Genomic DNA, 17211 nt, shown 5'->3' on the forward strand with positions numbered 1-17211 from the left:
TCGTCAAAATGATTTATAATTTAATAAGAAAGGAAAAAGAAAAACCCAAGAAAGGAAGGTTGGCGTGATCAGCAACTGTGGGCGCTCGGCGATGGCGGTAATACGATGGATGAAGCCTTTGAATGAACTGCTATCGTCTGATCCCGCGATCAGAGCGATAGCTTCCATGCTCATCTTCTGAATCTGCTTGGATTTCTTTTCGTTTCTCTGAAGCTTCTCTCGGATTCTGCCTTTTCTGTAGTAATGAAGCACACGGCCCACTCCCTTTCCTCCACTTGTCATATCAAGTTCCTTCTACTCGGATTCATCGTGCTACTCGCCCTCTTTTGCCTCTATTATGGATCCTCTTTCGCTCCCAGCTCCCGTAGATCTGATGGGGAGAATTCATTCCGCTCTGGTTCTCTTTTTGGCGGGAACCTTTTCAATCACCGTTTCGATGATTTGCATGGACATCGAAGCCTGATTCTCGAGGTCCCTAAAACTATACCTGTGAGCTCCACTAGCTTTGGCTTCTATTCTTTTGGTTTCGTTTCAATTCAAGTTGGTTTTCTTGATATTGTTCTTGTTTTGTAATTGGGTGTTTCTATATGTTCTTTCCAGGTCTGCGATGAAATGTATTCTGAGTTGATTCCTTGTTTAGATAGAAACCTTATTTACCAATTGAGATTGAAGCTCAACATGACTTTGATGGAGCACTATGAGCGTCAATGCCCTCCTACTGAACGCCGCTATAATTGTCTTGTTCCTCCTCCTGTTGGTTACAAGGTTGGTTATGTGTAATTCTGCAAAGAAATGCTGTTTATTGAATGGTCTCAGCTTGATCCCGACAAACTTATAATTAGAGTTTCAGATCCCAATAAGATGGCCAAATAGTAGGGATGAAGTGTGGAAGGCAAACATACCACACACACACCTTGCAAAAGAAAAATCAGACCAGAACTGGATGGTTGTGAATGGGGATAAGATCAATTTTCCTGGAGGAGGAACTCATTTTCACGATGGAGCTGATAAGTATATCATTGCACTTGCGAAGGTGTGTTGTTTGTCCGCTCTCAATCCTTGATGTATTGTATTAAAAAAGAAAAGCACAAATAAGTTAAAATTTGAGTAATTTGACAGATTCCTAAGTGTCAAAATTTGTTTCTATGCGTAGTCTTCTTTCTGCAAGTAAATGAATACTGTCTGGCAACCCGTATACATGAGATTCATGCTTAATATTTTTTTTTATGAGTGCAGATGCTTAAGTTTCCTGGTGATAAGCTCCACAATGGTGGAAATTTACGGAATGTCCTAGATGTCGGTTGTGGGGTTGCAAGTTTTGGAGCATATCTTCTATCACATGATGTTATAACTATGTCATTGGCTCCTAACGACGGGCATGAGAATCAAATACAATTTGCACTTGAGAGGGGGATTCCATCAACTCTTGGTGTTTTGGGAACAAAAAGACTCCCATATCCAAGTAGATCGTTTGAGTTGGCTCATTGCTCTCGATGTCGAATTGATTGGCTACAGAGAGATGGAATCCTGTTATTAGAACTTGACAGGTTATTGAGACCTGGAGGCTATTTTGCTTACTCCTCCCCTGAAGCTTATGCACAAGATCCAGTAAATAGAATGATTGGAACTGCTATGCATGATATCCTGAAAAGAATGTGCTGGAAAGCTGTTGCCAAAAAGGATCAAACTGTCATATGGGCAAAGCCCGTGACTAATAGCTGTTACTTGAAAAGAGATCCAGGGACTCTTCCACCCTTGTGTAATTTGGATGATGATCCAGATTTGACTTGGAATGTGCCAATGAAAGCATGCATATCCCGATACTCTAAAAGTGAGTGTAAATGCTTTTTAGCCGCATGCTCTTTTACTCATACTGTGAAGAATTTTCTCATTTGATGATCTTCAAAGGTCGTTTCATCCTTTTCTCCCCGTACGGTTTGTAAAAATATTCTGATTTATACTACTCGTTTGTGAAGAAAATTTTCAAGTAGTATATACATAAGAATTTGAATTTCGTTAATCCATGTAGCTGTGTTTCAACAGATTTTGCCCGAACTTTCTATCAACTATAGTTGTATGTCCATTCCACTTTTCTTTTTTTAAGCTTGTTGATTCTTGTGCGCACCTAGACGCTCATTTACATAACTCTCTTTTAGCATATCAACGGAGCAGAGATGCACAGGCTAAAGGAAGTGGACTAGTTCCTTGGCCACAGAGACTTATTTCAGCGCCTCCCCGTTTGGAAGAAGTTGGTGTCAGTGCAGAAGAATTCAAAGAAGACAGTGTAAGTTTTTTAATAGGTGTCAATGTCATCTATGGTTTTGAAGCATTAGCAGCAACGAATGCTGTGTATTATTTATTTATTTTGACATATTCTAGAAGCCTAAGGGAAAGATTTAATTTATGCAGAAGGTTTGGAAACTTAGAGTGACAGAATATTGGAACGAAATGAGATTAGTCATACAGAGGGACTCCATCAGAAATGTGATGGATATGAATTCCAATCTTGGGGGGTTTGCTGCTGCACTAATTAATAAAGATGTCTGGGTTATGAATGTTGCTCCTGTCAATTCATCTGCAAAGTTGAAGATTGTTTATGATAGAGGCTTATTAGGAACTGTTCATGATTGGTACGCACTTTACCCATCACTCCTAACTTGACTTAGGGTCTCTCTGTTCTATATTTTTCTTTTTTCATCACACAAATTGGTTTTTGGTGATTGAATTTGCTTATGCTCATTAACTTTTTCTTGATTATTTAATATCTGTTGAAACATATATTTGCAACCCGCCTGTTTGTCTTCTTTACTTTATTCAGATTTGGTTTTGTTATACAGGTGTGAAGCATTTTCGACATATCCTCGCACCTATGATCTTCTTCATGCCTGGGCTGTATTTTCGGAGATTAATGTTCGTGGATGCAGTATGCATGATCTATTAATTGATATGGATCGAATTCTAAGGCCAGATGGGTTTGTCATTATACGAGACGTTCCTGCTGTCATAAACTACTTACGGAAGTATTTTACAGCCCTAAGATGGGATGGATGGTTATCAGAAGTGGAACCTAGGACTGATGCTCTTTCCAAAGTAGAAGAAAGAGTGTTAATTGCTAGGAAAAAGCTGTGGGGGAATGAAGTAGCAACAATCTGATTTTGCTGCATTCTCCAGGTAGATAAATTTATTTTCATTTCGTGAATGAAGCACGTCACTGCGTCGATTCATATGGCTTCTGCATAACTTTTTTCTCGTAGGACACATCACTTTGAAAAATCCTTCTTTAGAATTGAAGTTTCAAGGAAGATAATACCAAAATTTAGGAGAATAATTGTAAAATAGGCTTTTTAGAGATTGCTGTACTTAAAATCTAGAAGTTTTCTTCATATAAGAAACACATCCCATTAAGAAAGAGGTCTCTAAGCACACACAAAACTGTTAGCTTCTTCCACATCTAGAAATTTTCAAGCACTTCTTCTTTACGTAATTTATACTTAAAGATTGTTGTTTGTATGGTCTGTAAAATGGCAGCTTTAGCCGTATTTCATATTGTAGTCCTGAGCTCCCAGTTGTAAAGGAAGATTGGAGAGCTTTGGATCCACAGATATATTTGCAGTGCCCATTTTCCCTTCGACTTGCCCCAGTAATCGTTGCTGAAGATGAAGATGGAGTGATACAAGTGCCCTGAAGATACACCCATTTATATCAATGATATACAATTACAATAGTCATTCAAAGAGATTATGTTTCTTTTCAACGAGCCACCACATTGTTATTTGGTCGTTCAATCATTGCAAGAGTATCGACCACATTGTTATTTTGTCGTTTAATCATTGCGAGATGAAGGAACATACAATTTTGAAATTTTTGAAATGATAATTGATGTTTTATGTTCGTGTTATGAGTTATGAACTATGTTAGCAATAACTTTTGGTTTTAAAGTTAGCTGAGATTTGTTTTGTTAACAAAAAGAGAAAAAAATAATGATTAACAATTTTTATATAAATTTTATGTTTAACAATTTTTTAAGAGACAAAATTAGAAATTTAAATACATATTACCGCTTTTTATATTTTTGATGTCGCTATATGCTATCGTCCCCTCCAACATCTCACGAAAATTTCGTAGATCAAACAAAATTGAGTTCCAAACTTCCCACAGTATCTCGACTCTCATTTCGTCGATTTCTTCGGAGATTAACGATCCTTCGCATCGCCTGGCTGTACACCTCTGAACGGCTATCTACGCTTTCTATGACTTTCTAGATTTTTCAAGATTCAGATCGGTTTTCCACCTGTTCGTAGACTTAGATCGGCCGTTTGGAACTATTTTTCCTCCAGGTTTTCCTCTTGCATGAATTATTTCCGCTATACTTCTTGTTTTGCAGCAACTGATTTCATCAGTGTTGTCTGATTTCTAACTATGGAGCTTCTCATGTCAATTCCTGGTTTTCGCGCCAGTACGACCCCAACTTTGTTCTCTTAGTCCGAATCGGTTTTAGTGACATCGGTACTGTAGCAGTATCAAACGTGGTCATAATCTTAGTTATTGCAATGCGAATTGAAGATAAATGCAAGCTCAAGCTATTGCGATCACGTTTGATGCTTGCTGCACACGTTGTGTGGCCACAATTTTTTCCGAAACTATAGTGTAGACAAGTTGCGAACTCTTTGTTGTTTAATTTTTCGGCTTTTTGCTCAACAGTTTAATTTTCCTTTACTTTCATCTTTTCAGGTTTGGTTCTTTTAATGAGTCGACATCAGATTCATACTTGGAGTTCTGGAAACTGCAAAATTGACTACTGAATGTCTTTCCTAGTACCTACACCAAATAGGTTTCAAGACATTCTTATTTAACTTGAAACTTGAAGGTTTTGGACACTATGGCGAACCCAACACGCAGGTTAAATTATAATCGAGCTCTTATTTTCCTTTTAGGTTATGTGGAGCTTCAGCTTCCTGTAGTTATCAATGGCTTACAGAATTTTTTTTTTGCTTTCATTTAAAATATTTACTTTCAACTTGTATTGATGTGCAGTGGAAACATGAGAAAATCTAATGAGATAATGAGGATTATGGTCACAACATTTGTCGGTGGCGTTTTTGGTTTCTTTTTAGGAGTATCCTTTCCCACGCTCTCGTTATCCCAGGTAGAAAATTTCATTTTCGGCGTTTTCTATTAATTATGTATAGAACAATTTCATCCATAATGATTTGGCTCACATATTTTTTAAGGGTGAGAAAGCTTATTATTTTTATTTTTATTCTGGTAGCTAAATTTCCCATCCAGCCTGATTCCTTCTATTGATCTCACTTACATTGAGGACAAGTACTCAGGCCTTTCCACTGAAGCATTCTTGAATGCTTGGTCTTCTTTGAAGGGTAATAGAGGCAGCTCCTTACAATTTTCATTGAGCGAGGCAAAGGTGCATCTCTTACTTAAAAATTGTTTAGAATGCTTTACTTTAATTTACATCAATGAGATATTTTTTAAATGTTTCTCAGAAAGATATCATGGTCTGTATTCCGTAAATTTCTAAAACTGCTGTATGAATGAACAGGATGTTAACTATGGGGTACACGTGTATTTGAATTTTGGATTTCTCTGAAGGGTTTTGAATAATCTTCATCTTTCCCTTCAAATTTTCATAATTCAATATGATATTCTTGACTTCGAGAATGATTTGATCGCTGTGACTGAAGAACTGGTACTTTTTCCTATACGATCAAACTTTATCACCTTTAGTACTTTTATTTAGTTGCCGAAGAAAATTGATTAAACGTGAAAAATTAAAGCTGGATGAACTAATTTGGTCTGTTGCTTTGATTCTGCTTCTGTTATTATGAGGAAACCAGAGGAGTTTGGTGGTCTTGATTTTGGTAATATAAGAAAGACAATTGTGGCCTTAGTTCCCTAATGGTAATAGACACGAGGTAGCCTAATGAGAATGAGAGCTTCTGGCATAACATTATTGGGAGCAAGATTGGTCCAACGGTGATGCATTCCATTGGCTGATTAGGACGAAAAAAGCTCTCCCAGTTATTCAAGTGTTTACTCCCAATCATGCCAAGAATTCAGAGTTTGAAAGGAAACCCAGGGTCATTCTCTAGCAAGCCTGTCTTCCATCATTTGCTTGATAAGACGGATGCTATTCTCGGACACTTGGCAAAATGCATCTGGAAATGGAAGGCTGCTTAATAAGCGAGATTCTTCATATTAATAATGATGTTTCTTAAACCAAAAGAATATTATTTCTGAGCTTTTTTCCTTGAAGCACAATTCTCCATTGGCACAATAGATAAACAATCTCCTTAGTTCTTACTCACCACAAAAGTATTATATGCTGTTGTGATCAAACTTGTATGAACGTTATTTTCTTCAATGAAAAATAATTGTCGATATTGTTATTCATGCACATACTTCGGCAGGAGATGGCATTCTTGAGAACTTTGTATTTTCGGATTTTTTCTACTAGAATTGGCTATTGAAACTTCGATGATGATGCAGATATGGGTTCCTACAAATCCTCGAGGAGCTGAAAGACTACCACCTGGTATTGTTGAGTCTGAATCTGATTTTAACCTTCGGCGTCTGTGGGGTATGCCAAGCGAGGTACTCATTGCCTACAAAAGCTTTGCAACTTGTACTTGTCCTAATAAACTTGTGTGTGTGAAACTGGTGAATAGCTTTAGTGTAGTTTACTTGTATTAGCTTACATAGTTTAGGACTGAGTTGCTCATTGGTACCAAAACAGTGACCAATTTATTCTGAATTTACATACATATATATAGATAGATAGATAGATTACATAATATTTTTTGGGGGGGGCAGGGGAGTTTATGGATGTCACTTGACACCATTGACGGGTCTACCCCTTTTTATCTGCAACACTACCTGTTTAGTGTATGCCTGTTTTGGAATGGGAGAAATTATTGGAAATTTCATCAAAGAGTAAAGTTGATTCTCGATGGGGTTTTATTTATTTTTTTCCCCCTGTAAATACTAGATTTGAATTATATTTTCCTATCTGTTTCCTGTCACCGATACATTTCTTAGAATACAAAAGATCTGCATGTTCCCCTTTATGGACAGGACGTAGAATGGGTTACATAAAGTTGAAATTATCACATCTGAAACCATCATAATATAATGATTGATGGAAAAAGGGGATGTCATGTTTGACCTTATCTTAATAGAAAAATAATTCACTCATCCGTTAATCGAAATTTCTACTTTGGTTTTCAAACTGAATCCATTTTTGTTGACTTCACTTGCAGGATTTGGCTATCAAACCGAAGTATCTGGTAACATTTACAGTTGGTTTTGATCAGAAAAAGAATATTGATGCAGCAGTGAAAAAGGTAGGTTGAAAAGGTGTGCATGTTATTACAGAACTAAAGGTCGAAAAGATTGAGAAATAGAACTCTCTCCATATCTGATGTATTTTGACAGTTCTCAGAGAACTTCACGATTCTTTTGTTTCACTATGATGGACGAGCAAGTGAGTGGGAAGATCTTGAGTGGTCGAAGCGGGCTATCCACGTGAGTGTACGCAAGCAAACTAAATGGTCAGTTACAAGCTCCTTTACCAGATTAATCTTTCATAGAAGGCAGCAACGAATTTTATTTGAACTATGTATACTCCTTCCTAGGTGGTATGCTAAGCGTTTTCTGCATCCTGACATCGTGGCATCCTATGACTACATATTCGTTTGGGACGAGGATCTAGGAGTAGAGCATTTTGACGCAGAAAAGTATGTTCGAAACCTTACTCTTTAATTTGAGAGAACCCAAGCAAGTCAAAATTTCCTGTCCGTTCCAGATATATAAAACTTGTGAGAAAACATGGTTTGGAGATCTCGCAGCCTGGCTTGGAACCAAATCAAGGGTTAACGTGGCAGATGACTAAAAGAAGAGGTGACAGTGAAGTTCACAAGTAAGGGAAAAACATTTTTTTAATTAAAACAAAGTTTATTCAAAAATTTTGTTCATCTAAATATCCTTCCACTTCTAGTTTTATTGAAAGCGGCCATGAATCCTCGTTGCTTCTATTTGGTTGAATGCAGGGAGACAGAGGAGAAACCCGGTTGGTGCACTGATCCACATCTTCCACCTTGTGCAGCGTGTGTAATCGATGGTTTTATCTATTTATTCTTTTACTTGTTTTACCTTTTGTTTACTTCACACCATCTCAATATGACTTCACAGAAACACAGTTTTTTTTTTTTTCTTTTTTTTGCCCACTTGCATGTAGTTTCGTTGAAATCATGGCAACTGTATTTTCTCGGGATGCATGGCGCTGTGTTTGGCATTTGATTCAAGTATGGATTCTTCGACTTGGAACTTTGATCCATTGGCTTGACTTAATTTTTAGCCAGTTTTAAATCATTTTTCCCCTCTTGGATATTGTAGAATGACCTGGTTCATGGTTGGGGCCTTGATTTTGCACTAAGAAAATGTGTACACGTAAGTACGAAACATTCTCACTTGCCATAGTTATATTTCACATTATTTTTTTCCCATGGATTCATCACTCTTCGTGTTTTAAAGCACAGCCCGCTCATGAGAAAATAGGGGTTGTAGACGCTCAGTGGATTGTGCACCAAAGCGTTCCTTCTCTTGGGAACCAGGTAATCCGACACTTTGGATACTGCCTCTACCATTTCATAACAAAGATTTTCTTCTCACGATATATTCTTCCAACAGGGAAAAGCCGAAAATGGGAGGCCACCATGGGAAGGGGTAAGCAGCTGATGCATTCCAAACCCCACCACCTTACAGAATTTAAAACTAATGTTAATTACTTAATTTGAATATTCTCAGGTGAGAGAGAGATGTAGAAAAGAATGGACAATTTTTAAGAGCCGGTTGGCTGATGCAGAGAAGGCCTACTATCAGGGAATGGGGATTGATCCACCAAATTCAACTCATGTGTAGGAAAATGGCTGCAACTATTCTTCCCCTTTCTACTGAAGAGTCTAGGAGTATTAGTACTTGTGCCTAGTCTTTTTAAGCTCTAAAAAAACTTCCTGTGAGAGATAAGTAAGACTACGTATGGATTAGATCATGGCTGTATAATGGATAGAATCTACGACTAAATGTAGAAAATAGTCTTAAAAAGGAGCTTAGACATTTCAGATCTCTATGGAAGGCACAGATAGGCCCCTTGAACCTCCATTTTGCATACTAAAAATTGATCTTGGCTCCCCATTTAACTCAACCGAACTATTTTGCATCAAATCTGGCAAAACCTCGGTAAGGTAATGTTCTTCCAACCTTCATTAATTTACTGCTAAAGTTGCTGAAGAAGTCTTCTCGATCATCATGTAGACTCATGAAATAGTAGGCAGCTTGATGCCTTTTGATATATATTTTTGGGTCAACTAGATCAAGTAAATATTCGTTCAAGTGAGTGAGGTCCCGACTAAGTGTCTTACATATCGTTGAACTAAAAAAAACGATCTATAAGTAATTAATCATTTTTTCTAAAAAAAGAAAACAATAGATTGAAATTACCTCATTATTTTCTCCATGCACAACAACTCTTTCCCCTAAATACGACAAACCAACAGACTTATCTCCTTTCCTTTCATCTCATGGTCCGTCTTTCTTTAATCAGAAGATGGTGCAGAAACCAGATGAGTCATAGAAATGTCTGTGAAGGGGTGCTTAATATGGACCCTCATGATGAGAGATCCTTAAAGCTAAAAGTAAGCTTTGGTAATCGCATCTTCCAACTCTTTGAATTCCCAGGCATCATCTGCTAGATATTCCCCTGAAATGGGAGTGGGAGCCTCATATGTCAATATCTATCACATTGTCTTCTTGGATATTCAGCAGTTCAGCTTGCTTCTGCTGCTCGTGCTATTATAATTCAATTGAAAAAAAAAAAAAAAGTTTTGAACACTCACCTATTGAATCCCTTCGAAGAGCAGTCAGATGGGCACAACTGCAAGACACAAGAATATTACTACATGTCAACAATGTTAATAAACTAGAGAGGAACAAAACGAGTAGAAGAAGTATAGAACTGAAGGTTCCATAGCAAAGGGCAAGATGAATAATAACACCTGCCAAGAACCTTCCCAAGATCCGCACAAAGTGACCGAATGTATGTTCCTTTAGAGCATGTTACTCGAAATATCAAATTTTGCCTGTCAAATAATGCATACTAGATTTAGAAGTTGATTCATATTGGTGCAACAAACAACACTTTCTACTGAAAATTTTGCAATAACTAAAAGGTATTTGAGCTGCCCGACAAACCAGCCAAAGCTCCAAGTAAACAGCCAAGTAGAGTCGTTAAAGTTGTCAATATAATGAGTCTGCCATAAGTTTTTTTGAAAATTTGGACCTTTTTGTGATTTTCCTTCATGTTTAATCACTACAAATTTGAATCTTTTCCTGAAACTTTTTCAAGATTTCTATTTGACTTCTCTTATTACTTTCATCTCTCTACAAGAAAATTGGATCAAAACTTAAGTTTCTAAGCCCATGCCACCTCATGATCTTATTAGGTGAAATGCCACAATTTTAGGTACACAAATTACAGAAATGATGAAACAGAAGTACTTTTGGAGTGAACATACCTGTCATCTAAACTACGTTCAATATCAAATTTGTAAATTGATATCCGCCTAGGGGAAAGCTCAATACTTTCTCCTCTTCTTGCTTTCTCATACATCTTCTCACCTCCGACCTATAAACACATATCGAAATTTGTAACCAAATCTGACTCATCCAGCCAAGATCTCCTTGAACATTGATTTCATATTGACAAGTAACTCATAGTTTAAAGAATCAGATAAATGAAGTTGACACTACAAAAAAAGAAAAAAAGATGGCCATACTAGTGTTCTATCCATCGATTTAGTATACGTACGCACTATAATCTTATACCACAAAGTACATTGAAATAAAAGCTTCATCTGTTCTGTAAGTATTCCATACAGATATGTTATGAATCATGTGTTTGTACTATGAAGCATGCATTTTTAACAACATTACTTATACCTTGTGAAGTTATAATTATGGAAAGAAGAAGTGCTTACTTTAATGGCAGAAAACATGGGAGGAACTTGCCAAATTTCCCCACAAAAAGAGGCAGCAGCTTTTTTTATGTCATCATCTTTGATGTGCTCCCAAGGCTCTCGCTGAATTACCTGCATAATAATTGGGACAAGCGATTCTTATTTGGAAGATATACAAATAAATTTTCATCAGGAACGGAACCCAATTGAAATCTTTTATTGACCTGTGAGACAGCCAAGACCTCACCTTGCAATTAACCTAAGAACTCAACAACTAATAGAATGTTGAAGAACATTATGCTAATGATAGAAAAAGGATAGAATGCATATAAACTGAAGCCCCTTCATGCCCATAGTGACGGACTTGCCGAAGGCAAATGTTTGATGAGTTAATATAGAATCATAAATCTTCTTCCATAAGACTTGAACAATAAAGATTCCTCTGACAGATCCAGTACATTTCCCAAAGAACACAGCAGGTATAGAACATAGATGCATATCAATTAAAAACATGAAATCATAATTGACTAGAATGATAACATCAACACACCGCTGAATCAGCATCCCAAGTTGAAGTAGCCTCTCCCAAACGGAAAACTCCACTGTAGCTCTTGATCATACCTTGATATCTAAAACATAAACATGCCACCTTTTAGAAAAGTTGTATGCCTCAGGATTTCTCATTTCATCTGTGTTAGTAGTACACGTGATTTGGAAATCTATTTCAACTTTGGCTTGGGAAGATATCCTCCCTTACCCTTTATTTATTATTCCAATTACAAAGCTAACTTAATCAATCACTCACCTGTCTGCCAACTTAGTCGCTTTACCAACACAAACTATCAACAATCCAGTAGCCATAGGATCAAGAGTACCTGCATGACCTACCTATCAATGCACATAAGTGGAAAACAATGCAGTCAGAGGAGCTCAGATGCTCGAATAACTTAGTCTAAAACAGCTGAAATGCACCTTTTTCACTTTGACTAGGCGCCGGAGTTTTCCACACACCGTAAATGAAGTCCACCCTACGTTAAATAATCATATTGTTCTTTTTAAACGTCAAGAAAAAAGGGCTGAGGAATTTACTTCTAACTGGAACAATGCAAATTAGAGGACATGTGAATGGATTGAGAACTTTCACCAAGATATCAAATCAATGATTATAAACAGGGTATTCCCTTCTAAGGGCTGCAGAAACCAGACTGACCTTTAGGTTTGTTCACCAAAACCACTGTCCCACAAGGACTATCCCATTTGGCAGGGAGCTCTGTATGTCTCGTCAAAAGATATGGCTCCGTCTGACCAATTTCAGAATCTTTGGCTGGAACTTTCTTCAAACACTTGAAGAACTCCTCCACCTTCTTTTCTGTCACATCTTTCACCGACCCTTTATTATCCTTTTCTGGTCTCCCCCCATCAAAGAAAACTAACCCTTTTTCATCCACGCCATTTGTGACCTCCACTTTCGTCTCGGGCTTAACCCCCACTGCCTTTCTCACCCCCTTCCTTCCCTTTGTCTGTTCATTCACTTCCACATTTGACTCTCCAGGTCCCAGAAAAGCCTTGTCAAGACCTTCATCAGGAAAATACTTTTTCTCTAACTGATACACCATTTTGTAATGCTTATCTTTCTCCCACGGATACGCAAAAGTGTCATAGAAGAACAATTCCTCCTCTCTCTTATGCAATGTGTTAAACTCAACCACTTCAGGCTTTAATTCCACAAACCCTTCGTCCTGTGTCTTCTTATCTTCATCAGAATCGGACCCATACATTCTCCTCCTTCTTTTATTATAGTATTTCCTCTTAGCCTTGTCCATGACCACGCCTTCTTTACCGGACGCAGATTCACTCTCGGATATAAGCTTCTGGTCCACCCAGCTCTCGAACCCCAATTCGGAAACGGGATCCTCGGAGGACTCGAGCTCGGGAGAGTTGTCGGAGCTGATTCTGGGGGGTGTTCGTCGGTTCTGAGGGGGCATGGGAGGATAAATGGGATGGTTGATGATCATATCGTATTGGAGAGGGAATGGGGTGGAAGTGGTCGAGGATCTGCGGAGCGATAAGAGAGAAAGTGAATTGGGAAATCTGTGGAGATGGTTGAGGTTTGAAAGTGGAAAGAAGAAAGCGAGTGATTTGGAAGAAGCCATGAGTGTAGACCGAATGAAGAAATGGGAGGCATGAGATAGAGCAGGTGATGTCGCCATTGAAGTGATTGTTAGATGGCTGAGCGAGTTCGTGAGACTCTGAACCTTCTTCGTGGGGTGGGCGGGGAGGGGATGTTTGTTTTCTTTTACTACATTTTTTTTTTTTCTTTTTCAATTTTTTCCTCATATATATATATAATTTTTGGTGGGTATGGATTTTGATAATTATTATAATCATTTTACTATTTTATGTCCATATTTAACCCTTTTAAAAGTTTGGAATATTTTTTACTTCAATTATATAAAACTTAGAACTAATCCTTCTTTTATTCTAATATATGTGTTTTAAAATTTTTGAGAGTCCTTTTGAAAGGAAAATCCAAAAATAACAATATCTCCGAAAAGGAATATCTAAAGATACAAAAAATTCTAAACCCTAAACTATCGAAAGTAAAACCCCAAGATAACAATATCTGCTACCACGAAAGAAAAGCACAAAAATAACAATATAACAATATCTATTAATAATGGGCTAGGAGGGTTACAACACTAAGTATTTTAAACCAAACCTACAATCCAAAAAAAATATATCTATGTAAATACTGCATTTCCATTATTTTCTGAACTCCGTATAGCAAATTTAAATATTAATGAATATAAATGAAAGTGAGCACAGTTATTAATTGATCAAATGAATGTAGAATGTTCAAAACGCCCAATACCAATTTACCAAGTTTTCTGTCTAAAACAACAAGAAAACAAGAAAAAAAAAATGTTGTATTAACTTTGCAAACTACTGAATGGCAATATATATATATATTCAAGATGCATATTTCCTCAGCAAACCTAAACTACCAAACTCATAGTCTAACTGGAAAGTGTTTTAAGATCAACCTCATTTAGGCATGAAGGAACCGCCTGGATTGGTTGAAAAACAAAACCAGCTTTCTGGCAATTTTCCTCCAGAAGCTTCACTTGTGAAGGCCCATCAGGGCAGAATACCACAACAGCTCCTCCACTGCCTGTGAACTTTGAAGCAGCGCCTACTCTTCGGGCTAATTCCACCATTTCTATGTTTAAAGCACCCAGAACATCATCTCCAAACATTCTCCTGTGAGGAGTTCGGAATTTAGGAGGGGAAAACAGCAGTAAATGGTGAGTTAGCATAGCTTTTGGTTTGAGTGGAAGGTGGTGTCTTGACATACTTGGTTAAATTGTTCCAAGTGTTCATAAAAAAAAAAGTACTTGAAAGAATACAAAAGGCGCTCAATTAGTTGATTCTTCCAAAAGAAGTGTTTCAGAAGACACTACTCTCCTGAGGAATCATAATAACCACAACTAGGCTAAAAATAATGCATACAACAAACTTTTCCAAGGGATTGAGAATACAATGAACTTCGAATAGTTTGGAGTTGAAAATTTACTTGAGGGCTGTATGTATATTTTTTTAATGTCTGGACAAAATTTGTTTGTACAGAAACACTAACCTGCGAAGATCAAAATTGCGGTTCATAAGCACTGCAAGTTTTGAATAGTCCTTCTCAAGTAAAACTGTCCTTCCTTCTTCTGCAACCATAGCAACTTCTTGCATTGATGATATAATCAATTTGTCACCATCGAGCCACCTCTGCCGTACTGTACTGTGGACCTGCATTTGCATTGGTCATGGATGACAGTGGTTAGTGTTCAAGATCACATTTCCAGCAGTGCTAAGGTTTAATCCATCTACAGAGGAACTATAAGAGTTGAAGAATGTGAAAATTTCCCAAGCTTTGGCCAAAAGCAGTGTAATACAGTTTGTTTGGCACAAACAAAATTTGATTGGTTATGATTCGTTTTGGCATTGAATGCTTTGTAGTTTCGTGACAATATATCTTGTAGAGGGGGAAAAACAGAAGAATATAGCTGCACTTATCCAGTATTCTTACTGACGTAATATGCATTTGTTTTATGCTTCTGTCAAAAACAGTTCGCAAGTGCAAACAAGCTGCTAGACCACGACTAAAAATAGTAGATATCAAAAATTGTAAAAATGAAATGTACTATGGGGTCCATTAAGATATCGACCTTTCCAGAATCACTTGGATTATCAGCATAAATTAGATAGAGTGGAGGGAGAAGATTAATATCCATGGGTATGTATATGCCATGCCCAAGCTTCTCCATGTGCTCCTGGCTAAAATCCTACAGAAACAGAAGTAAACATCATTAAAAACTTACCAGATTTCCATATTCATAAATATTCAACATTTTTGGAAGCTATACCATGTAAACAAGGCCACCATAGACCTGCGCAACACGATCTTGAAGGCCAGCAACAATGCCAAGTTCTTTCTCTGCAGCAAGAACAAGATTAGGTCTGACCTCCACCTTAATCAGATGCCTGACATCAAAAAAGTCTAGCAAGCAACTCAAGGCAGCACATACGATTGCACTGGAACCTGAAAGCCCTGTCTGGAATGTCAAAATTATTACTTAAGCCATTTGATATCATGTCGACAAGTCAATGTGCAGAATAAGGGAATATGAGGTTTAGCATTGGTATGAACACAAGTAGGCTAAAAATAATGCATTCTGAAATATTTTAAGTCTTCAACTTGACGACCATTCAAGATGCACTAGCCAAGCGAAGCACGACTACATTGGTGTGCAAATTACAGATGAATGTGAACTATGCATATCTAAGCTTTCATTTCTAGAAAATACAGGCGGATGTGTTGACTGTCATAAATTGAGTAAAAAGGAAGGAACCCTTTTCAATCCCATTAAAAGAACACAAATCCATATTAGCTACACAGTCAAAGGCTTCGTAAGCTTAATGCATTACTATCTAACCAACTAACCATGAAAAGAAGTAAGAGCATCTGCTTCATTGACCAATGAATCTACAAGTATTGCAATCATAACGCATAGATAAATTAATTCTAAAACAAAAGTAATATGGCATAGAGCAAGACACTATACCTGTCGAGGAATATTAGTTTCGTAAGACAAAGTGAAGTTCCTTGTATGAAGATTAATCTCGTTTTCTCTGCAATAACTATAAAAAACTTTGCAAATTGCCATAAGCAATCGCACTCCTCCATAGTAGCCTTCATTGGACAATCGATTAACCTGTAAAACAGAACAAACAAACTTTAATCCGCAAAATTCTTGAACATATTGGCAAACTTAAAATAGTCATTACATTTCGTTCCATGAAATTTCAATAATTCAAACGCATCAACAAAATACAGTGATATATAATCAAATAGCGATGTCCTCTTTACATCTCTAAAAATGAAATTGAAACAACTACAAGAAAATGCAACAATACTGTGTTACCGAAAAACGAAACCACGAATTTGTAGACATTCTAAAATTTCAATCGCTCATAGATCTCTCCATCATGCAATGTGTTATTTGTAAATCCTTCCACCAGATCTATCCAAATCAGCGAACCAGTTCCATATAATGTGAGAAAAAACGTACCAGATGATCGAGGGATCTGAAATGGACGAAATCGTGGGTGGGATGGGGAGTGATGACAAGCTCTTCGGAAGGCCGGAGTTGCACGGCGGCCCAGAAATTCGAGAAAGCAAAAGAGATGGTGCGGCCATAGTAAACATCGCTCGGATTTCCCAGTAGTCCCACTCTGGCATAAGCCTTGTGCTCAATCACAGAGGAGGAGGAGGAGGAGGAGGAAGATGATGATATTTTGGAATCCATTGTACTCTCTCTCTCTAAAAAAAAATTTCTCACTCTTCTTCTCTGAGAATTACAGTTTTCGCCTCCGTCGTCTTCTTCACCCGACGAAAGTCGTCGGAAGAAGCTCTGTTCTTAGCTTATAATAAGGAAAACGTAATCAAGAAATTTAACGAAATTATATATATATGTGTTTGTGTGTATGTGTCGTGGGACCCACTTAGGTACGACCTGGCACATATCTTCTCTTCAGGTTAAAAGTCAATTTGTCCTTATCTGTTTCGTGTTGGCACTTGCTTTTTTTTTTTTTTTTTTTTTTTTTTTTTTTTTTTTTTTTTTTTTTTTTTTTT

The 17211-nt window shown here is 37.3% G+C and overlaps 4 protein-coding genes across 5 annotated transcripts; 2 read left to right on the forward strand and 2 right to left on the reverse strand.

Annotated features, from left to right (window-relative positions):
* The first annotated feature begins 44 nt into the window (after nucleotides 1–44).
* LOC111489704 (probable methyltransferase PMT9) lies at nucleotides 45–3882 on the forward strand. Its single transcript, XM_023138036.1, has 8 exons — nucleotides 45–489; nucleotides 601–765; nucleotides 851–1033; nucleotides 1237–1831; nucleotides 2157–2284; nucleotides 2410–2630; nucleotides 2838–3171; nucleotides 3529–3882. The coding sequence occupies exons 1-7, from the start codon at nucleotides 244–246 to the stop codon at nucleotides 3151–3153; spliced, it is 1854 nt and encodes a 617-aa protein (XP_022993804.1). The 5' UTR covers nucleotides 45–243; the 3' UTR covers nucleotides 3154–3171; nucleotides 3529–3882.
* A 208-nt stretch (nucleotides 3883–4090) lies between these two features.
* On the forward strand, nucleotides 4091–9153 carry LOC111489373. The gene is made up of 15 exons (XM_023137565.1): nucleotides 4091–4337; nucleotides 4732–4899; nucleotides 5035–5146; nucleotides 5270–5422; nucleotides 6505–6609; nucleotides 7275–7358; nucleotides 7450–7565; nucleotides 7650–7751; nucleotides 7820–7933; nucleotides 8064–8120; nucleotides 8252–8318; nucleotides 8410–8463; nucleotides 8553–8627; nucleotides 8704–8739; nucleotides 8821–9153. Exons 2-15 carry the CDS (start codon nucleotides 4880–4882, stop codon nucleotides 8932–8934), a joined length of 1209 nt encoding a protein of 402 aa, XP_022993333.1. The 5' UTR covers nucleotides 4091–4337; nucleotides 4732–4879; the 3' UTR covers nucleotides 8935–9153.
* Nucleotides 9154–9489: 336 nt separating this feature from the next.
* On the reverse strand, nucleotides 9490–13298 carry LOC111489372. 2 transcript variants are annotated; one of them, XM_023137564.1, is made up of 10 exons: nucleotides 12238–13298; nucleotides 12000–12055; nucleotides 11833–11915; nucleotides 11578–11656; nucleotides 11049–11159; nucleotides 10587–10696; nucleotides 10068–10151; nucleotides 9909–9946; nucleotides 9682–9772; nucleotides 9490–9622 (listed from the first exon to the last, which is right to left on the reverse strand). In XM_023137564.1, exons 1-9 carry the CDS (start codon nucleotides 13235–13237, stop codon nucleotides 9702–9704), a joined length of 1632 nt encoding a protein of 543 aa, XP_022993332.1. In that variant the 5' UTR covers nucleotides 13238–13298; the 3' UTR covers nucleotides 9490–9622; nucleotides 9682–9701. The 2 variants fall into 2 exon arrangements, with proteins under 2 accessions (XP_022993332.1, XP_022993331.1); XM_023137563.1 differs by having other exon boundaries at nucleotides 9490–9772.
* A 536-nt stretch (nucleotides 13299–13834) lies between these two features.
* Nucleotides 13835–17017, reverse strand: LOC111489376 (glucuronokinase 1-like). The gene is made up of 6 exons (XM_023137568.1): nucleotides 16649–17017; nucleotides 16142–16291; nucleotides 15443–15631; nucleotides 15245–15361; nucleotides 14665–14825; nucleotides 13835–14288 (listed from the first exon to the last, which is right to left on the reverse strand). The coding sequence occupies exons 1-6, from the start codon at nucleotides 16883–16885 to the stop codon at nucleotides 14045–14047; spliced, it is 1098 nt and encodes a 365-aa protein (XP_022993336.1). The 5' UTR covers nucleotides 16886–17017; the 3' UTR covers nucleotides 13835–14044.
* Nucleotides 17018–17211: the final 194 nt, after the last annotated feature.

This window comes from Cucurbita maxima, unplaced genomic scaffold (assembly GCF_002738345.1).
Source record: "Cucurbita maxima cultivar Rimu unplaced genomic scaffold, Cmax_1.0 Cma_Scf00014, whole genome shotgun sequence".
Classification (NCBI taxonomy): Eukaryota; Viridiplantae; Streptophyta; class Magnoliopsida; order Cucurbitales; family Cucurbitaceae; genus Cucurbita; species Cucurbita maxima.